At 41.0% G+C, this 23,353-nt stretch overlaps 1 protein-coding gene across 2 annotated transcripts in view; it reads right to left on the bottom strand.

The window, feature by feature from the left end:
* Positions 1 to 18,049: 18,049 nt before the first annotated feature.
* The window catches only part of VBP1 (VHL binding protein 1), a 79,669-nt gene continuing 74,365 nt past the window's right edge, over positions 18,050 to 23,353 (bottom strand). For both annotated transcript variants that reach the window (XM_055437701.2, XM_055438688.1), the window contains 2 exons: positions 20,887 to 21,025; positions 18,050 to 18,345 (listed from right to left, as the gene is read on the bottom strand). In XM_055437701.2, coding sequence (XP_055293676.2) covers positions 18,275 to 18,345; positions 20,887 to 21,025 — 210 coding nt within the window. In that variant the 3' untranslated portion in view covers positions 18,050 to 18,274. The remainder of the gene's footprint in view (positions 18,346 to 20,886; positions 21,026 to 23,353) is intronic.

Genomic DNA, 23,353 nt, shown 5'->3' with positions numbered 1-23,353 from the left:
CTGGACTTCCAGCTGATCAAAATGATAGAATCATCGTGTGACTCAAGAGAACTTAAACCTCTATATTGGATACCAAGTGAGCCTCTTCCCCAAGGGACCCTCAGACAGGTGATGGGTGGGTAGGCGGGGGAACTTGGGGGCTGGAACTGGCCCTGTTCTGTGGCCCAAGCTGCCCACTGGCGCTCTGTATGCCCTTTGTAGACTGTATGTCAAGAAGCTGAGGTCCAGGGAACCAGGCCCCCCAGGAAAGTACACCCACAGTCAGGACAACTATTTCTCGGTGTTGCATAGGTCATGATCATAATAAAATATGTAAAGGAGAGAAAAGTATCACATCGGGAACAATGATCAAGCCTACAAAAACGAGAGTTATCGACCCAACCAATGAGAATATCCTGCACTAAATGTATGTGTGGGGTTTGGTTAAAAGGTACCAATTAGCTCTCCACAGCTCATCTGTAAAAGGAGGAGTAGGGGCCAGTCTTTTCATAAGACCCATTCAAGACCTGGTGTTCTGGTATAAAAAAAAATGGTGTGAATGTCAAGAGGGAGTCAATTTATACACTGTTATTATCACATTCAAAAAAATGTACAGTCTTGTGCAAGAATAACCAGCAGTGTGTAAGAAATTTTCCCATGCAAATTATCATGGAATCAGAAGAGAGAAATACTATTAACATCGATGCCATCCCCCTTTTGCCTCTGACCACACCTGGGGTTCCACTGCTTTGGCGACTATGATCTGAACGTAAACACCTGCTTAGGAGGGGCTGTAACCCTTACAGACACATTATGGTTCACTGAATGACCTGTTTGATCATTTTAAGAGGCCATGATGTTTTCTTCCCCAGTTTACAAAAAAATTAACTGAGAGGCAGAGGAGAGTCACTAGGCCAAAGTGAAGGTCTTTTGACTCCTGGTTCTTCACTGCATTATCCTGCTGCCCAATGAATAAACTGTTATTGTTTACTTTGGAAGAGATATGACTGCAAATAAATATTCTCTACATGTTAGGATACGTTTCCTTATTGATTATAACTCAGCTCTAACCCTGAGGAAACCTGGGCATAAGTCAAAGGTAAAGCCCATTCAGGTATTATCGACAAGAGGATTTTACACAAGTGAATAATTGCACAATAAACACACATTAGAACTGTTTGGGTTATAAGTGTTCTTATCGCTGAAATGCAGTGGATATATTATTGAAAGGAACTAAATACAGCAATGGTGAGTGGGATGGGGGTAAATACTCACTTCACAATGACCTTGACTCCTTGTTTGCCATATGCCTACACTGGGCTTCTATCTACCCTACAAAGTTAACTGTTAATTCTCAGGTGAACAGACAGCTAACTAGTTGCATCAGAAACTTGAAATGGTTGCCTTGCAGTTCCATTATCTTCTTGAAGAGAGGTGATGCTTTAAATGATTTTTTGATTGTAGCCAGTTCAGCTAGGCAAAAGCCATACTTTTCGTAGTAAAAAACCAACTCTGATTAGAGTCGGGTTTCTCATTTCCATTGTGATAGGAACGCCTGAGGATGGTAAATTGCTTTGAAATATGGTATTGAATTTCAGAATGGATGTAACTGAATCTGAAATTTGGAGGATTTACTTCAGCCAGAATAAAGCAGCAAAATTGTGAAAATTATGGAAACAAACCACCTTGGACCTACCTGCAGCATCCACTACAAGTGACCCAATCATCATCTCTTCCTTGGTTTAGCGTGACCTAGCTTGGGTCGAGTAACTAAGTTGCCAGCTTTGTGGTTGTAGAAGACAAATAAAAGATAGTAAATTGGGCTAACACAAAGTTTCATCAACTTATGTTTAGAAGATTCTGAAAGCAAGATTATCCAGTGGATAGATGAGAGTTGACTGGATTCTGTCAGTTCAAGAAAAAAAGATACAAACAACACTCTCTACCGTTTTCTTGACTTAAATACATCATATGTATATTTTTCTCATTCTTTGCATTTTTAGGCAGGTTTAAAAATACTCATCATAGATTCAGCAGAAGTGGCTGAGCTTAACTGCTTAAACAAGTTCTAGAACTTAAAAACTCATTTTAGTAGAATTCAGTGCTGTTGTCACTGCAATAAGTGGGTTTTGGAAAATGTGTGAAAAAGTCGGGTGTTAGTACAATATTAAGGGTAAAGCTCTAGAAGCTATTTTACTACATAGGTGAAGACAAGATAAACTAACTTGTAACAAAGACCACAACTGCATGTTGGATTAGATTGCCTCATATTCCAGAATAAAATGTACTGTGTACTTTTCCTCACTATGTTGTGCACTGTAATGAAATGTGAAAAACTTTAGCTGTATGTGAATGAAAATATGCTTGTATTTAGTAAAATGGTTGATTATGTGACTGTGAAATTCCAAGTGTGTGTTGTAGCTATTTCCAGAGGAGTCTGTCCCTACAGTGTAGCAACTGCTACCAAGAACATCTAGTAGGTGGGACATACACACAGTAGTATTCACCAATATCTTGAAGCCAGAAAGTTACAGGATCATCAGGTTAAAAGTCACAGAGACCTCACTAATGCCTGGAAATGCCATATGATATTGCAAACATTTGTTCTGTGAAGTCTAAATATGAATCATTGCAATTTTTAGTCAAGGGTTTTTTGTTTAAATTTTAACTATTTTTATTAAATAGCTCCTAAAAATTGGGGGGGTTGTTTTTTAATTGAAGTATAGTTGATTTACAATATTATACTCATTTCAGATGTATAAAATAGTGATTCAGTATTTTTATAAACTATACTCCATTTAAAGTTATTACAAAATATTGGCTATATTCCCTGTGCTGTACAATATATCCCTGTAGCTTATCTATTTTATACATAGTAGTTTGTCCCACTTAATCCTCTACCCCTATCATGCCTCTTCTCTTTCTCTCTCCTTGCTAGGAACTACTGATTTGTTTTCTATATCCATGAGTCTGCTTCTGTTTTGTTATATTCAGCAGTTTACTGTATCTTTTAGATTCCATGTGCAGGTGATATATTTGTCTTTCTCTGTCTGAATTACTTCACTTTGGTATGATAATCTCTAGGTCCATCCATGTTTCTGCAAATGGCACAATTTTGTTCCTTTTATGGCTGTGTAATATTCCACTATATATATATCACATCATATCATATATATATATATATATATATCACATCTTGTTTGTCTATTCATCTGTTGATGGCCACTTAGGTTGCTTCCATGGCTTGGGTATTGTACATAGCGCTGCTGTGAACACTGGGGTGCATGTATCGTTTGAAATTAGAGGTTTTATTTGCTTCAAATAATGCCACATAGTTTATTACAATTGTTTTCCCTAGAGAGTCTTCTTTTCTCAAAGCTACATTGCTTCCGTCTTTTCAAATACTACTAAGGTGTGCACTTTGTGTCAGGATCACTTGCAGTATGGAGCCCAGATCACAACACAAGAGTTCCATACACTGCCTAGGGTTTATAGCACATATTTGGTGGGGGAGTGAAAAAAAGGGGGAAGCCCTTCCCAATAGTTCAGCAGTAAAGACTCCACCTGCAATGCAGGAGACACAGGTTCTATCTCTGGGTTGGGAAGATCCCCTGGAGAAGGGAATGGCAACCCACTCCAGTATTCTTGCTTGGAGAATCTCATAGACAGAGCCTGGCAGGCTACAGTCCATGGTGTCACAAAGAGGAGGACACAAGTGAACGACTGAACACACACGTGAAAAAAGGGGAAAATGTTTGATTCAGAGTCTGGGCATAAGCTTTACCACTTTTATAATCATGAGTGAATGAGGCAGGTAGGGAGGGCAGGGAGAAAGGAGGGAGGGAAGGACCAAAAATGCAGTATCATTCAGGTACATGACTGTAAATATCATCTGTCAGCCAATGAGGTCTGAATTTCTATCTCCAGCTCATCTCTTTCTCCCATAAAGTTTACACGTTTAGAACCAATTGTGTAGCCGACGTCTCCATTTGAATGTCTATTAGGGTCAGAAGTGTAACATGTCACACTGTCATTTGTTGCCAAAGTTGTTGTGATTGCTATCTCCCTGCTTCCAGAGTCTATTCTCCACACAGCAGCCAGAGGGAGCCTGATAAAGCATTTATTATCAGCAATCAGCTGCTCATAATGCCCCAGTGGTTATCCATTTTAGTCAGCTGAAAACCCAAAGTATTTCCAGTGGCCTTCAGATAAACTTTTAAAAATGAAGTTCAACCCCTTTGCATCACCTGTGTGGCCTTGTTCATCAAACAACCCCGGCACATTCACACTTCAGGGTGTTTGTATTTGCCCTTCACTCAATCTTAGATTCTCTACCTTGAGATGTCTGCATGGATTTCTCCCGGACCTCCATCAACAGCAGCTGAAATCTGCAAGCAGCTTCCTGATCCTAGAGAAGATGTGGCTTGAGAAGTTGTTCCTGACAGTGCAACGTAGTCTAACTCCTTAGTCTGCCCTGGAAAACAACAAGGTTTAGGGAAAGGGAACTTCAGTTCACTTCAGTTCAGTCACTCAGTCATGTCCGACTCTTAGCGACCCCATGGACTGCAGCACACCAGGCCTCCCTGTCCATCACCAACTCCCAGAGTTTACCCAAACTCATGTCCATTGAGTCAGTGATGCCATCCAAACATCTTATCCTCTGTTGTCCCCTTCTCCTCCTGCCTTCAATCTTTCCCAGCATCAGGGTCTTTTCCAATGAGTCAGCTCTTCCCATCAGGTGGCCAAAGTATTGGAGTTTCAGCTTCAACATCAGTCCCTCCAATGAACACCCAGGACTGATCTCCTTTAGGATGGATTGGCTGGATCTCCTTGCAGTCCAAGGGACTCTCAAGAGTCTTCTCCAACACCACACTTCAAAAGCATCAATTCTTTGGAGCTCAGCTTTCTTTATAGTCCAACTCTCACATCCATATATGACTACTGGAAAAAACCATATCCTTGACTAGACGGACCTTTGTTGGCAAAGTAATGGAACTTAGAAGTAGAGAATGGGAAACTTTGAGAGCACAGTCTCACAGGAAGGAGTAGACAACAGTATCCCCATGCAGCAGTGGGTTCAGAAAGACAAGTCTGAAAATATATCCCTAGGATTTCAGGGAGCAGGAAGGTGTGTGCGACCTTTGCCAGTGTAGTGTGGTGGAGTGATTTCTGCCAACACCAAGCCTCTCAGTAAGTTGATGTTCTTAGTTCTGTTGGAGGTCCAATCTTTTATGATTTTAGTTACTGTCTTTGTATTGATGACTCCAAACTGAAGGATTCCAGCCCACTCTTGTGTGCGCTATACCAATGCAACCAACCTGCCTACTAAACACATCCACAGATTCCTCAAACTTGACATATCCAGTATGAAATCAATGGTAATCAAAACAAGCTCCTTCAACCCCAGACTTACTTCTGTAAATGACACCACCATCTACCCACTTGTTCAACACAGAAACTTAAAAGTTATTCTATTTCCTCACTTCCCCTCACTTCCCATATCAAATAGGCCATCAATTCCTATCAATTCTTTCTCCAAAATATAGCCAACTCTGCCATTTTCTCTGCCCCCATTGCTATCACCTTTCTCCAAACCACTATCAACTCTTTGCTGAACTACTTATTATCTTTCTAAGTGGTCTCCCTACTTCAGCTCGTATTCCCATGATACATTCTCAATGTAACAGCCAGAATGATCTTTTCAAAAAGGAAATCATATCAAGTCATTCACCTGCTTGAAACCCAACAACAGTTTCTGATCACATTTAGAACAAAGTCCAGACAAATTTGACATTTCTTAACATGGCTACAAGGCCATGCATGATCTGGCCTGTGGCTCCCACTCCAGTTGCAACGTCCATGAAAGTAAGAACATTATTCATCTTGTTCACAGATATTTCTATTCTACAATGTGTACTATAGGTATAGGTTTGAATCATGATTTTTTTCTTGCCCAACTTCAATCCAATAAAATAGATATACCTACCTGAATGCAGAGTTCCAAAGAATAGCAACGAGACATAAGAAAGCCTTCCTAAGTGATCAGTGTAGAGAAATAGAGGAAAAAAGTAGAATGGGAAAGACTGGAGATCTCTTCAAGAAAATTAGAGATACCAAGGAAACACTTCATGTAAAAATGGGCTCAATAAAGGACAGAAATGGTATGGACCTAACAGAAGCAGAAGATATTAAGAATAGGTGGCAAGAATACACAGAAAAACTATACAAAAAAAGATCTTCATGACCCAGATAACCACGATGGTGAGATCACTCACCTAGAGCCAGACATCCTGGAATGTGAAGAAGAGTAGGCCTTAGGAAACATCACTATGAACAAATATAGTGGAGGTGATGGAATTCCAGCTGAGCTATTTCAAGTCCTAAAAGATGATGCTGTGAAAGTGCTGCACTCAATATGCCAGCAAATTTGGAAAACTCAGGAGAGGCCACAGGACTGGAAAAGGTCAGTTTTCATTCCAATCCCAAAGAAAGGCAGTGTCAAAGAATGTTCAAACTATCACACAATCACACTCATTTTCAGTTCAGTTCAGATCAGTCGCTCAGTCGTGTCCGACTCTTTGTGACCCCATGAATCACAGCACGCCAGGCCTCCTGTCCATCACCAACTCCCGGAGTTCACTCAAACTCATGTCCATCGAGTCAGTGATGCCATCCAGCCATCTCATTCTCTGTCGTCCCCTTCTCCTCCCACCCCCAATCCCTCCTAGCATCAGAGTCTTTTCCAGTGAGTCAACTCGTCGCATGAGGTGGCCAAAGTATTGGAGTTTCAGCTTTAGCATCAGTCCTTGCAATGAACGCCCAGGACTGATCTCCTTTAGAATGGACTGGTTGGCTCTCCTCGCAGTCCAAGGAACTCTCAAGAGTCTCCAGCACCATAGTTCAAAAGCATCAATTCTTCAGCGATCAGCTTTCTTCACAGTCCAACTCTCACATCCATACATGACCATGGGAAAAACCATAGCCTTGACTAGATTTTACATGCTAGCAAAGTAATGCTCAAAATTGTCCAAACCAGGCTTCAACAGTACGTGAACTGAGGACCTTCAGATGTTCAAGCTGGATTTAGAAAAGGCAGAGGAACCAGAGATCAAATTTCTAACATCCCTTGGATCATATAAAAAGCAAGAAAATTCCAGAAAACATCTACTCCTGATTCATTGACTACACTAAAGCCTTTGACTGTGTGGATTACAACAAACTGTGGAAAATTCTTCAAGAGATGGGAACACCAGACCACCTGACCTGCCTCCTGAGAAACTTGCATGCTGGTCAAGAAACAACAGTTAGAACTGGACTTGGAACAACAGACTGGTTCCAAATTGGGAAAGGAGTATGTCAAGTCTGTATATTGTCACCCTGCTTATTTAACTTATATGCAGAGTACATAATGTGAAATGCTGAATTGGATGTAGCACAAACTGAAATCCAGATTGCCGGGAGAAATATAAATAACCTCAGATATGCAGATGACACCATCCTTATGGCAGAAAGCAAAGAGGAACTAAAGAGCATCTTGATGAAGGTGAAAGAGGAGAGTGAAAAAGCTGGCTTAAAACTCAACATTCAAAAAGCGAAGATCATGGCATCCAGTCCCATGACTTCATGGCAAATAGATGGGGAAACATTGGAAACAGTGACATATTTTATTTTCTTGGGCTCCAAAATCACTGCAGATGGTGACTGCAGCCATGAAATTAAAAGACACCTTCCTCCTTGGAAAAGCTATTGGAAGAAAAGAAAAGCTTGGAATAAAATCTAGACAGTATATTAAAGAGACATGACTTTGCTGACAGAGGTCTCTATAGTCAAAGTCATGGTTTTTCCAGTTGTCATGTATGGATTTGAGAGTTGGACCATAAAGAAAGCTGAGCTACGAAAAATCGATGCTTTGAACTGTGGTGTTGGAGAAGACTCTTGAGAGTCCCTTGGACTGCAAGGAGATCATACCAGTCCATCCTAAAGGAATAAACCCTGAATATTCATTGGAAGGACTGATGCTGAAGCTGAAGCTCCAACACTTTGGTCACCTGATGTGAAGAACTGACTCATTGGAAAAGATCCTGATGCTGGGAAAGATTGAAGGCAGGAGGAGAAGGGGACGACAGAGGATGAGATGGTTGGATGGCATCACCGACTCAATGGACATGAGTTTGAGCAAACTCCAGGAGACAGTGAAGGACAGTGAGGCCTGATGAGCTGCAGTTCATGGGGTCTGAGAGAGTCAGATCCAAGTGAGTGACTGAACAACAACATAGCTGCACACAGACTGTCTAGATTAACACATGAATCCTTGTAGACTCATCCTTGTATAAATTTTGGTAATTTATATTTTCTTTGAAATTTGTATCTTCCATCTAGAATTTGAAATGTATTGGCATACAGTTGTGCTTAGTACAATTTTAAAGTATCTGTATTTGTGGATAGAAACCTTTCATTTACAATATTACATGTTTCTGTTTTTTCTTTTATTATTCAGAGGTGTTATTAGCGGTCTACCTATTTTTATCAGTATTTCCAAAGAATCAGTTGTGTTCTTGGTTTTATGCTTTTTTACTTTTTCTGCATTGCAATGTATTAATATTTATGTTACCTACATAAAAGGCCTTCCCTTTTCTGTGCTCCAGTCAGAGTTCCCAACCAAGTCAACACGATTGAAGGCAGAAGCGGGGAGGTAAGAACAGAGTGTTAACTGCTGTACAAGTATAAAGCAGGGCTGTCCCTAGTAAACCGTGGCATCCATATTAGAGTTTATTTTTGGGGGCTCCACAATCACTGTAGATTGGTGACTTCAGCCATGAAGGTAAAAGACGCTTATTCCTTGGAAGGAAATTTATGACCAACCTAGACAGCATATTAAAAAGCAGAAACATTACTTTGCCAACAAAGGTCCATCTAGTCAAGGCTATGGTTTTTCAAGTATTCATGTATGGATGTGAGAGTTGGACTATAAAGAAAGCTGAGCACTGAAGAATTGATGCTTTTGAACTGTGGTGTTGGAGAAGACTCTTGAGAGTCCCTTGGACTGCAAGGAGATCCAACCACTCCATCCTAAAGGACTGAATATTCCTTGGAAGGACTGAATATTCATTGGAAGGACTGATGCTGAAGCTGAAACTCCAATACTTTGGCCACTTGATGCAAAGAGCTGACTCATTAGAAAAGACCCTGATTCTGGGAAAGTTTGAAGGCAGGAGGAGAAGGGGACGACAGAGGATGAGATGGTTGGATGGCATCACCAACTCAATGGACATGAGTTTGGGTAAACTCCAGGAGTTGGTGATGGACTGGGAGGCCTGGCATGCTACAGTCCATGGGGTTGCAAAGAATCGAACATGACTAAGCGACTGAACTGAACTGATACTAGAGTTAAGTACTCAAGGGAAAATCAAGCAAGGAAGAGGGTTAAGGACACACATTTGTGTATGTTGTGCAGGGGGCCAGTCCTTTCCAAAGTGTGTATGGTGGCTTTAAGAAGCTCATTTAGGAAGTTATCTTTGAGCGGAGACTTGAATTTAGAAGAGTTCAGGGGGAAGTCATGTAGATAACATCTGTACATCTGGATAAAACGGGGAAGCATTTTCTAGGAAGAAAGAATAGCAAGCAAGAGAAGTCCTGAAATAGGAGCAAAATGAGTCCATTCCAGGAACAGTAGAACCAGGCGTGCTAGAGCAGAAGGCCCAAGGGGAAGGGTATGAGGTAGGCGAAGGGGCAGACTGGAAGCCAGCTGATGTCAATGAATTTAGACCATTGTCAGGATGCTGGCTTATGCCCTGACCTCTGACGTCTTCACATGGTGGACTGCAGAAAGACAAGCGTGGAAGCAGAGAGCCCACTCTGGAGGCTGTGGCGGTGATCCAGGCAACAGATGTTGGGACTTGGACCAGGATCATAGCTGAGGAGGTGACGAGTCAGTCACATTTTTGATACACCACGATGTTAAGAGTCAGAATTTGCAGATGGACAAACAGGAAATCAGAATATGTTGGAGTGTGGGTAGACTTGAGTTGAAGGTGAGGCAAGGGAAGGAGTTAAGTTTTTGACACGTTGAACTTGAGATGCCCATGAAGTTTGGCAGATGGAACTGTCAAGTAAGCAGCTGGATACAGGCGTCCGAAATTCTGAGTTCTCAAGGTCCAAGTTGGAGACCAAATTCTGAGGCTCGCCAGAGCAAAGGGAGTGTTTTCCAACACGAAGTGAGTGAAGTTGCTCAGTCGTGTCCAACTCTTTCGACCCCATGGACTGTAGCCCAGCGGTTTCCTCCATCCATGGACTTTTCTAGGCAAGAGTACTGGAGTGCGTTGCCATTTCCTTCTCCAGGGGATCTTCCTGAGCCAGGGATCGAACCTGGGTCTCCTTCATTGCAGGCAGATGCTTTCCCGGCTGAGCCACCAGGGAAGCCCTTGCAACATGAGGGTGAATGAAAAACCAGAGGTCTAGGATATAGAAGCACTGGCACATGAACGTGAGAAGAAGCAGTCAGAGAGGTGGGAGGAAAACCAGGCAAGGATCCTAAAAAGCCAAGAGGGAATCTCAGAAGGAGAGAGCAATCTTACATGTTAGCTGCATCTGACTGAGAACAGGAAAGAAACAGGAGAAACAACGGGGACCATGAGTACAAACACTTTCAGGACAATGCTTTCTGTGAAGGGGAGAGAAATGAGGATGGCAGCTTGAGGGGAAGAGAGGCCAGAAGAGAATTGTTTTAAGATAAGAAAAATTCAGTGGAAAAAGATTGAGGATGCAGGAGAGAGGGGCCCTGGTTGCGGGGAGGGGTGGATGAAGTGGAGAGAGGCCAGCTGCTCTGCTGTGGACCACGACACGATGCCCACACTCCTGACATTTCCAGAATCTGCAGGGCCATGCCCTGCCTCTGATGGGCTGATTTGTGTCCCCCCAGCAAGATATGTTGAGGTCACCACAGTGAATCTGACCTCATTTAGAGACAGGGTCAGAAGCTGTCATTAGAGGGGCAGCCCTGCGGATCCGTTGATGTCAGACTTCAGCCTCCAGAAAAACTTGAAGACATTTCTGTTGTTTAAGACTTCCCTGGTGGCTCAGAAGGTAAAGCGTCTGCCTACAACGCAGGAGACCTGGGTTTGACCCCTGAGTCAGGAAGATCTCCTGGAGAAGGAAATGGCCACCACCTCCAGTCTTCTTGCCTGGAGAATCCCATGGATGGAGGAGCCTGGGGGGCTACAGTCCACGGTGTTGCAAAGAGTTGGACACGACTGAGCAACTTCACTTCACTTCTAGGCCATCAGACGCCAAGAGTAACAAGGAGGAGGCGACAAACAGGTTTGGTCACTGGCACTGGGGACAGAATGTGTGCACTACCCAGGCCAGAACCTGGCTGAGCAGATGCCGCCCCTGGGCACATTCAAGATGCTTCACATACCACCCAGAATGCTTATGATGGTCCACATGTCTTGGCGAGGGTGGGGTGGCCAGAGGCTGACAGTAGGCAGAACTGAGTTGGGTGAGACAACTGTGGACGGAGGCAGTCATAGGCTGGGGGCTGCACTCAGCAAGAGGCCTCTTTGCAGAAGTCTTTTTTTTAATTACTTAATTGGAGGCTAATTACAATTAAAAAAGTTACAAAGAAACCACAACACAAAAAAATCTGTTCTTTATAGCCAAAGAGACACAGATGTAAAGAACAGAAGCTTTTTTTGGGGTGGTGCGGTTTCTCTTTTTCCTTTTCGTAAATTAATTTATTTTAATTGAAGGCTAATTACTTTACAATAAAAAAGTTAAAGAGAAACCACAGCACCAAAAAAGCTTCTGTTCTTTACAGCCAAAGAGACACAAAGAACAGCAGCTTTTTTGGGGGTGTGGTTTAACTTTTTTTTGTAAATTTCTTTAACTGGAGGCTAATTACAATGTTGGAGTGGTTTTGACCATACATCAACATGTATCAGCCAAGGGTGTACATGTGTTCCCCATCCTGAACCCCTCTCCCACCTCCCATCCCAACTCATCCCTTGGGTCATCCCAGAGCACCGGTTTTGAGCGCCCTGTTTCATGCATCAAAACTGGACGGGCGATCTATTTCACATATGGTAATATACATGCTTCAATGCTATTCTAACTTTTCTGTTTTTGCGTGACAGAAGCGACAGTCAAGGCTGACAGATATTGACAGCTGGGAGTGAGAATGGGGGCGTGGAGGTCTGAACGGCTGACCTACGGATGGTGGAGCCTTGCACCCCTGACTTTGAAGTGCTGGGAATTGGCTGTCCAATTAAACAAGACACTAGCTTAGGCAGGTAAGGACGGCAAAGCAGAAGTGGGACCAAAGCATTTGTAGTGTGTGCAAGGACCTAAACAAGACAGACCATGAAAAAAGTCAAGATGTGGGGGACAGTGAAAACCTGGAAGGGAACAGAATGGCTTGAGGCAGAGATTAAGAAGGTGCTGCAGGGATTGACAAGGTCTCAGCTGTGACTGTGGCTGAGATGGGGAGATGACAAGATACCCCAGGGAAGGAGATCAAACAGGAGAAACACTGTCCTTACTTTAAGGTCAGACCAGCTGCAACCTCTATTGAGGAAGGCAACAGAAGTTAGTGTGTTTGACATTTTTGTTTCAAGTTTCTATTTTCAACCAAATCCCCTGTTCTCAAGTTGCCTAGTGTTCACATTCCATTAAATTCTGCAAGACACAAAATTGATTCTCCAAAACCTCCCACTGCTATCTCACTTGAAGTGTTCAAAACATTTTTAAAAAATGTTACTCTGAAAAACTTCATTTGTATTAATGACAACTCCATGCAAATATTTTTTTGGGGTGGGAAAAAAGCAGAAACAGGTGGGTTAACAAAAGTCATACTAGATAATGTTTACAATATGAATACTGATTTGCATAATCAGTGTTCAATATACCCCACCACTTCTAAGCTCAGTATTAAATTTGTTATATATTTGCCATTACTCAGCTACCTGAATCATTTTTCCTTATGACATATGCTGAGTTATACATGAAAGGTTTGAGCTATACAAAAGCACTCTGACCATATTCCTGCCCTTTTAAAAACTCTTCCAAGCTTTGTTACTGTTTTTAAAATGTCGTTTCCCTTGGTCATTCCTACGGGTGAACAATTCTCCCTACGGTCACTAGTTATCTGGATTTCTCCCAGAAGTATGTTGGGACCCCTCAACTTTCAGCAGTTCGTGGTGTGACCACCTGAATATGTATAGGATAGGAGGAGAGTCAAGGACGGGGCCTTCCAGGATTATCTTATCTTGGACCAGTCCTTATTTTTCCGGGACCTTCGTCATATCATCTGAACTGTGCAGATTCTATCCATAAAGCCAAGGTCAGTCCTAGACCCTGGTCATCTCTTGCAGAGCTGAGGACCAATGGAAAACAAGGGCAACTACAGCCCACTTGTAACTGAACCCTGAAGTCGATATTTCAGGGTAACACAAAGTCGATCCTGAAAAGCTAATATTGTCACTTTGCTGTGGTATTGCAAGCAACAGTGATCATGGAGTTGAAAATTACATGTCCCTGGTCAGTTAAAATGTAACTCTTAAGCTGCCTCTGGACCCCCTGACTGAGAATAAACTATTGCCCAAGCCACTCCAAACATGGACCTAAGTAGCCAAAGATACAGGTATTGACGAAAAGGAAGAAATCATTATCTCCTAACCTTTAGCTTTTTAAAATTTTTGTGTATTTCACTCTTTAGAATCCACAGCTTTGAGCTGGAGAAAATAAGCTGAGATAGGTTTACTTGGGGGTGCTAATAGAACTGGGAAAAAACTCACGGCCCCAAAGACAAGTTGTTACACAACCTACTGAACAAAAGCCATGGCTAGGAGGCATGATCCTTTATACACAAACTGCTCGAATACTGTGCACACGAGACAAGAGAGACACAAGTCAAAGTCAATTCTTTACATGAACTTTGAAGCACTATCCACACCTCAATTTTTCCCAGCATCATGCACTTTAACAAGGAGCCGGCTCTTCACATCAGGTGGCCAAGCTATTGGACCTTCAGCTTAATATTATATCAACTTAGTAATATATTACATACTATATTACCTTAATATTAAATTAGCTTATTAGTCTATTAGCTACTAATATAATTTTAGCATTAGTTTATTATGTTAGCTTAATATATTGAATATATACAATTTATATACATATACATATTTATATATACAATTTATTTTATATATATATACAATTACATAACTTTGTATTATATTAATACAAAAGTGTGTTAATATAGAGAACATGTGGCGAATTAGCAGGCCCATCTAGTCTATGATACTGGTTGCGGTTATAAAATTTCAAAATAATAAATGTAAAAATTCAAGTTTATTGACTAGTTTTGGCCACAAGACTAAAAAGTCACTCTGCTACGAGCTCCTTAAGTTCAGTAAATTTATGGCAACACCTAGCTTTGGGTTAAGGAGAAAACAGCTCTCCAATCCATCCTGTCATTGTCAAACTTGACCTCTCAGCTGATTCCTGAGTTTTGCCTCACCTAGACGCAAATGATTCCATCTGGCTCTTTAAAATATCTTAACGATTACTGCTTTTGTGTGTGTGTGTGTGTAGGCAGATGCTAGCTGAGCAGCCTTATGAAAGGGACTAGAAAACGAAGTATCCTACTGACAAAAACTGACCATGATCACGCAAGATCCAATAGGCCAGGTGAGAGGTGTTGAAAAACCTTCTCCCTCGAGGCGAGGTGCTCACCTTGGTTCAGCTTTGTAATTTGGTTGTCCTGGAAACGTGATGAAGGTGTATGGTCCTCTGTGGGACCGCTGGACCTGCTTCCTGTAGAAAGTCACGGGTACCCCCCTCCTGGCCTGGGAGGGCTATGATTGAATGTAAACATCTGCTGGGGGCCACAGCTCAGGGTCCGAGTGCAATGGACCTCTTGTTTCCAGGCCTTGACCCTAGCTGGGACCCAGGCTGTGCACGGGGGGGTGTTATAGGATGGTTTCTAAGCCCAGCAGCTCCTGCACCCATATGTGTCATCTGTGGGGACCACTGCAAGAATTTCCACCAAAAAATGATGCTTCAAGCTGACCCCTGGCATGGCGTCCATGAGGTCTTGCCTGTCCTGTATTCTTCAGAGTAAACTGGTATTCAGGCATGGCCTATCCAGGTCTTGGGAGTTCAAATGTGTTGTTAAACCCAACGCTAACCTAGATGTCCATCTGCAGACGAATGGATAAGAAAGCTTTGGTACATATACACAATGGAATATTACTCAGCCATTAAAAAGAATGCATTTGACCCAGTTCTAATGAGGTGGATGAAACTGGAGCCTATTATACAGAGTGAAGTAAGCCAGAAAGAAAAACACCAATACAATATACTAACGCATATATATGGAATTTAGAAAGATGCAAATGATAACCCTGTATATGAGACAGCAAGAGACACAGATGTACAGAACAGTCTTTGGGACTCTGTGGGAGAGGGTGAGGGTGGGATGGTTTGGGAGAATGGCATTGAAACATGTATATTATCGTATGTGAAACCAATCGCCAGTTCAGGGTCGATGCATGTTACAGGATGCTCGGGGCTGGTATGCGGGGATGACCCAGAGGGAGGATAAGGGGAGGAGGGAGGTGGGAGCGGGGTTCGGGAGGGGGAACTCATGTACACCCGGGGCGGATTCATGTCAATGTATGGCAAAACCAACCAATATAATATTGTAAAATAATTAGCCTCCAATAAAAATAAAAAAAGAAAAAAATAAACCCAACGCTATGATGAGTGTTGCCTGTGCTCTTGGCAGTCTTCAGAGACAATATACCCCCACATTTAACACTAAACAGACAACAGACATGGCTCCATAGGGGATCAGGACCAACCAAGATGAACCTTTAAGAAATGATTCGAGACCCTTAAAGATATTGTGAGGTATAGGGCTGAGAATAGCAAACATAAAAGAACAGAGAGTATTCATTCATTAAGGAATTGAACTTAATGAATCACTCGGTATGTGCCATGGTACAGAGGAAAGGAAATTCACCTGGGAACCAGACCTTGGTTTCACTCTGGCTATGTGGTTGTGGCCATCAGTATCTGTAGTTAAGTGTGTCAGACATTTTTTTTTTTTTGACACTTATTTTTGTTTCAAGTTCCTATGTTCATCTGAATCCCCTGTTGCTTCCCATCATCCCCTGACCAAACTCCTCTCAGTTAACCCCAGAAAATAAAATGCTGTATCTTTGATTCTGTAATTCTATTTTTGGTAATCTAATCTCAGGAAAAATCCTAAATACAGGAAAAATCCTTCTGTAAAAATGTAAAGTGCTGAATTATTTACTTCACACAAAAAATTTTTTAAAATATAAAATGTCTATAGGTCACAGTTTACTAGGGTCCAGCTATTTAGAATACTGTTAAACCAGTAAAATAATGTTAATTTAAAAGCATTATATAATAGGCAGATTGCAAATTCCATGTTAAGAAAGTATGATAACAATTATACAGACAAAATTATTTAAATTATGTTCTTTAAAAAAAACCTATGCATAGGAAAAGAAATGGAAGCCACAGAATCATTAAGGGGCAGCTGCAAGTGGAACTGAAATGTCTTTTTTCCTCCTATTTCCTAAACGTTCTCAAACATGTTTTACAATGGAAACATTGATTTCAGTTGCATTTTCAATGCATTTGTTACTCAATATCACAATTTTATAGTCAATCTTGTGCTCGTTATGCTTTCAGGTATACTATACTAATATTAGGCTTGAAGAAATCATGTCAAATCAGGATGGTTATGTTATCCTGAAAATGTAAACTGTTACAAGAGAAATAATCTGGCAGACGCAAGATTTAAATATCTTTTATTTAATTAACAGAGACTAATACTCTCTGACACATACTGCATACTTAGCTAAGGTAATATTTGTTGTGCTTAGAAAACCTAAAATTCCTATTTAGATTTTCATGGACATAAAGGAAGACAAAAAGAAGATCTTCTGCCTAAATCATTCCTGTTAACAGGAACATTTCATACCATTATACTTACCATAATAAAGTTCGGGGAAAAAGTAACACTTAAAAATATATTAAGATGTTTACAAAGCTCAAATTCTAAAATACGGGAATTTAAACTCATGAAAGAAACCCTGAGAGGAAACTTTGGTATCTCTCAGATTTAACTTCTGAATTGTTTGCTTATCTATATTCCTTCCAAAGGGATCTTATGTTGTTTCTACAAACATAAAGTTATGGATATGGCCAGTTATACATGCAAATAAATAAACTTTACAAAAGACCCATGTTAATTTTAGAAGGAATAACGTGATAAAGGTGCTGTGCTACAATTGTTAACTTCACTGCTTTAGTATCATGAAATACAAGTACAAAACACTGTACAAGTATACTCTTTGCTACAGGGACATGGAATAATACATTTGTTTTTACCAGAACTCTGTATCACCCAGCACTAGCCACTGTGCCAATGGCTTTCCCACCACTCTTATGAAGTTTTACCATGAATAAAAAATCTCACAACTCTTTTAAACCACTGCAGATTTATATTTATCTTAATATTCTTGTCTTGCTGCTTTGGAGAACTGTCAAGAAGTACAAAATCACCTCAAGCAAGAGTTTTCAGGAGGTAATTTTGTTATTTCATGTTGGCCAAGATCGCCTTTATGTTGGCATTGTAAAGGCTCTGTGTACCTATATCGGGTTAGAAAAGGTGTTGTCTCAATAGCCCTCTTACTATTTAGGAATGCAAATTGCCATTTCCTTAAAAGTACAGAACATTACATAGTTATTAGCTAAACAGTAATTCATGAAACTCCATTTACAAAGGACAAATAACAACAAAGGACCATAAAGCCCTACGTGTACTAAAGAAAAACAAATTTTCAAATATTTCAACTGTTTTTTCTACCTCTAAGCTGGTTTAAACATATCACAAGGGAGAGTAACACCAGGCAATACAAAAAAAAGTAAACTGCGCTAAACTGTCCAGAAATCAGCTTCTATAACATATCTCACAGTTTCCAGCCATTTTGGCTAAGACTTTCCTTATGAAAAACAGACAAACAAACAAAAATGATGAAAGCAGCATTTACTTTGTTGGAAATGCAAAAAATAAAATAACAACACTGTAAGTTTCATAAAATACTTGCAACTAATTTTGTTTTTATAAATAAATAAAGTGGTGCTTATCTGTTTTTAAAGTTTTAATTATTCTTGCTGTTAATAATCATTTAAAGTTAGGTCAACTTTTAAGCATAAACATGTTTGGAAAACTGAACCACATTTTTAACTGCCATCTTTATGCTTTGTTCTTAGTAGAATCATCTTTGTTTCTTCTCTTAACATCCCAATTATAAACTCTGGCCATATCTGCAAGAATTGTCAAAGAAAATGCCAAAGCAATTCAAAAGATAACGTGCAATCACACACTGAATGACAGAAATCACACACACAAAATACTAGCGTCTACAGCAAAGTGTAGTATCATCTGCCAAGGAAAGACTGGAACAAAATTCCACCAAAACCTAGTCAAGACCTCAAATCAATGATTGTTTAGCACAGCTGGTCAACTATAGTATTATATTTGACACATGTGTGCTTGACACTCCCAACAGTTTTCAAGAGAGCCCCTCATCCACAGTATTTCGAAGGTGGTTCAAAGCACCACCCTGACATGCAATATTTAAATTATTACAATTTAATTATCACTAATTTTATCTCTTACCCTCTGTTTGGCTTAATTTATGCAATCTATTCAGCATCTATATCTTCTCCTTTCCACAAGCACCACCCTGCATAGGTCTTGGCCTATCGGTGATTTCTTTCCCAGCTCATGCCTTTGGTGGTGTGTCCTGAAGGTACAATATTATCTTCTAGGTATGTTATCTTTTTTTCCCTCTGAATGAAGTCTCCACGTTACCAGTCATGTGCTAACCCCTGCTCTAGGCCTCAGACAGGCCTTCACCCAACCCCTTAAAACCTGTCATCCACTATATGCTATGGAGGAGAGAGAACGTGGAGCTCCTACACTTTAAGAGCTCCCAGTCTGGCATGAAAAAAAAATTAAGTACTATGTGCAAAGTGCTCAGGAATCAGAGGAGCAACAAAACACCCTGAGAGGACTAGAAAATGTTCAGAAATGTTCTGCTGCTTGAGCTAAAAGACGAAAGATAAGATGGAGGAACCCAAGAAAATAGGGGGAAATCAGTCTAGGTAGGAAGAACCAAGTGTGGACATACAAAGGGCACACCCCATTTAGGGGGTGAGGAAAACCACCTGGGGTGATTGGATCTTGGGTGCACCAGGGGAGGACCAGGACAGGAAATCAGTCAGTGGCACATGGAATCGAGACTGGCAGACCACCCCCCACCGAGTGCCCATGTGCATAGCTGACATGTAACAAAGAACCACTGAGGCATTATAGCCAGAGGAATAAAAATAAGAAGTTTGACTCAGTGAATTCACGGCAGAGAGAGTATGAAGGACTGGGGGGAGGAAAACAGAGTAGAAAACTGCCGTACGACCCAGCTATCCCACTGCTGGGCAAACACACCTAGGAAACCAGAATTAAAGAGACACATGTACCCCAATGTTCATCACAACACTGTTTATAATAGCCAGGACATGGAAGCAACCTAGATGTCCATCTGCAGACGAATGGATAAGAAAGCTGTGGTACATATACACAATGGAGTATTACTCAACCATTAAAAAGAATGCATTTGAACCAGTTCTAATGAGGTGGATGAAACTGGAGCCTATTGTACAGACTGAAGTAAGCCAGAAAGAAAAATACCAATACAGTATACTAACGCATATATATGGAATTTAGAAAGATGGTAACAATGACCCTAGCAGAAGAGACATAGATGTAAAGAACAGACTTTTGGACTCTGTGGGAGAAGGCGAGGGTGGGATGATTTGAGAGAATAGCATTGAAACATGTATATTATCATATTTGGACAGATCGCCAGTCCAGGTTTGATGCATGAGGCAGGGCGCTCAGGGCTGGTGCACTGGGATGACCCTGAGGGATGGGATGGGGTGGGAGGAGGGAGGGTCAGGATGGGGAACACATGTAAACCCACGGCTGATTCATGTGAATGTATGGCAAAAACCACCACAATATTGTAAAGAAATTAGCTTCCAATTAAAATAAATAAAAAACTACTGACCCTCGGTTCTAAAAGGCCAAAATGAGCATAACAGAGAGGAAAGAAGACTGAATCCCAGGTTTCTGTCTTGAAGGACTGTGTGGGGCCAATGATTCTGACAATGAGACACAGGTCAGAGGGAAAACGCCAAGAACTGGGTTTCAACACGAGAGCCTTCCCTTTCTCTCTGCTAAAAGAAACCTACACTACCTTTAAATAGTCTCAGCCCTATCTTCACAAAGACTGTTCTGAACTCACTCTAGCTCACATCTATCGCCCTAATTTTAAACTGCCATGGTGCTGACTACCTGAAGTTGACTGACTTCTATTTTGCTATGAAATGATCACTAGCTATCTCACACGTGCTTTGTTATTCTGTTTTTACACTGATCTCACCAGTGCATGCCCCACACAGCTTAGCACAGTTGTAGGAACAAAGGAGACACTTAATAAAGAGTTGTGGAACTTTAGTACTTATCTAGCTATAAAGATTATCTTGAGAAAATATTTGAAATAGAAATTCTCATGTACTAAATTGAATCTTCTATTTCCACACTTTCACACCTCAAATTCAGATCAGTCTATCTATAAACTTATTTCAGTATTAGTTCTAAAATATGTCATTTACTACTCTTATAATCTGCAACTTAACATTAGTCTAAGAATAAGGACATTCTTCTCATTAAAGCAATGCACATAAGAACATAAAAAACATTTTTCTCCTTTTCCCCCTTTGCCTTTCTTTAGGAAAGGATACTGACTTCCGTGGTAGTAAACTGATCTCGAAGAAAGTCGAGGTCTTCCTCAAGAGAATCAAGATTCTTTGTGGCCGTCAATAAATTCTTTTCCAACAACGCCTGAGCTTCATCAATATCATATTCAAGCATTACATTCGCCTGCAGAGAAAAGCATGACAATGAGCGAACACTGACTTTGTGCTTTACAGGTTAGAATAGCGGTTGGCACACTACAGCCTTTGGGTCAAATCTGGCCAGCCGTCTCTTGTCCTAAGTTTTTTGGAAACCCAGTCACTCTTTATTCACTTAAGACTTTCATGCCGCAGTGGCGAGTCAAGTACTAGTTGTGGCAGAATGGTCTGCAACACCAAAAAATAAAAAATATTTACTCTGGCTTTTAACACAATATTTATTGCCCCCTGACTTAGAGAATATATTTACATACATTATATCATGTCCTCCTCAACTTCTCTATAGTGAAGAAAGTAGGCTCTGAGAAGTCAGCTTACCTATGATTTCAGAGATACTAAATAAGTGGAAGAATTAGGATAGGAACCAGTATCTTCAGTTACCAAACCCTACCTTTCTACCACCTCTATCGGGACACTGAATAGTAGTAAATTTGAATCAACTGAAGTAGTTGTTTCTGAGCTAAAGGTAGAACTTTAAAGCTTTCAGAGACATACGTATTATCTACATTTGGTCCATTAAGAGAAACAGCTAGCTTTAACTGCCTCCTTTCAACCTCCAACAGATGCCAGAGGCGAAGGCAAGGTGACTAGGTCTGGATCTAAGATCTGGAGTAACTGTTGACACTTGGGAAGGTGTGCGCTCTGTAATGGGGAACTGTACCTTTCACAGCTCTGAACTACTGACTTACCACAAGGCATTTCCTGAACCACTTTCCTCACATGACAAATGGAATTTAAAAATCACACAAAGGATTGTTGTAAGAATTAATGAGACAACATGAAAGGACTTAGCACCAAGCAGGTGCTACATACTTATTGACTGAATATGCCAGTCCATTATAATTGGAAGAGGGTGAGTGAAAGCCGCTCAGTCATGTCCGACTCTTTGCAACCCCATGGACATGGATTTCTCCAGGCCAGAATACTGGAGTGGGTAGCCTTTCCCTTCTCCAGGGGATCTTCCCGACCCAGGGATTGAACCCAGGTGTCCCGCATTGCAGGTGGATTCTTTACTAGCTGAGCCACAAGGGAAGCCCGTGTGATAATTAGAAAGCTGCACAAAAATTCAGACAGGACTAAAATATTCAGTGCAAAGTAAATGCTTCTCCAGACACAGACTCCCAATCTCATTTCTCAATTACTGATACTTATTAGCACATTTTTCCCCAGAAAATGTCTACACTTTGCTTACCTGTTAGAAGAGGAAATATAATACATTTTAAAACACTTCAATCATGTCAAAAACCATCAATCATTCATTTAAGTATATCTCCTTAGTTGATTCACTCCTCAAACACTGCCTTATCAGCCTCTCTACTTGACAGTCTAACAGGCATCTGAAGACTGACATGCCCAAAAGACAACTCCAAGTTGTCCTTCAAACCTGTTAGTCCTTTGCATGCAATATGAGTCACATATATTTTTTCTTGCTGTCCTTTTACTTTGCTCATGGTTTCCAAGTTTTGAGGCCTGGAAAACCATCCTTATTCCAGGGCTACAATTATCTGTGACTTGGTCTAGAACTTTGATGGTGTCACTATTTCACGTGAGTACGTGATCCATTTGGAATCCATCTCGTGTACAGTAGGCTCCAGCCATAATTCTCAGGAGAGCACTCCCTGTTGTCCCAGTCTACTTTATGGAATCATCTTATCCCCACGTGCAGATTAAGTGTGGACCAAGGAGAAGAGAAACCAAGGAGGATAACCCGCAAGATCTGAGCTACTGGGGGCTAGCTGTTCCATTTATAAAACTAAAACTAAACAAGAATGGGAATTATGCCTGTAGAAATAAATGCATAAACTCTGAAATGTTACAGCTAACAGAAATCAGGGAGAAGAAACTAACAGATAGAGAAGTGAGTTTCTACATTATGTATGAATCTGCCAACCTTTCATGGCCCAAGAGTGCCTCTTGGGGATGACTGTACAGGATAGCAGCGAGTGGAAATCCTCCCAATTTGCTACCTTGCATAGGAACTTGCCTGAGGTAGCAAGACCTACCTGCCTGGTCAGGCATGACTTGGTTGATCATGGGACTCAAGAGTAGTAACAGGAAAAATCACAGACAAGGTCTCTAAAATCATCACAACTGAAATGTATGACTTTTTCAAATGGGTTCTAACCCCAAGGTTTTTATAATAATCTGTTACCCCTTAAGTTCAGAGAGATCTTTCTAGAACTCATAAACTCTGATGATGAACAAACATCTATCTGAGGTTTGACAATACCTTCTGTTACATTAAACAGATAAAGCGCTAGCTGGAGGGAAAGCTGGGTTTTGGTCCACTTTGCTT

The sequence above is a fragment of the Moschus berezovskii genome, chromosome X (assembly GCF_049115385.1).
Source record: "Moschus berezovskii isolate FMDL1 chromosome X, NW_MosBer_1.0, whole genome shotgun sequence".
Taxonomy (NCBI): Eukaryota; Metazoa; Chordata; class Mammalia; order Artiodactyla; family Moschidae; genus Moschus; species Moschus berezovskii.
This window is presented reverse-complemented; position numbering and strand designations above follow the sequence as displayed.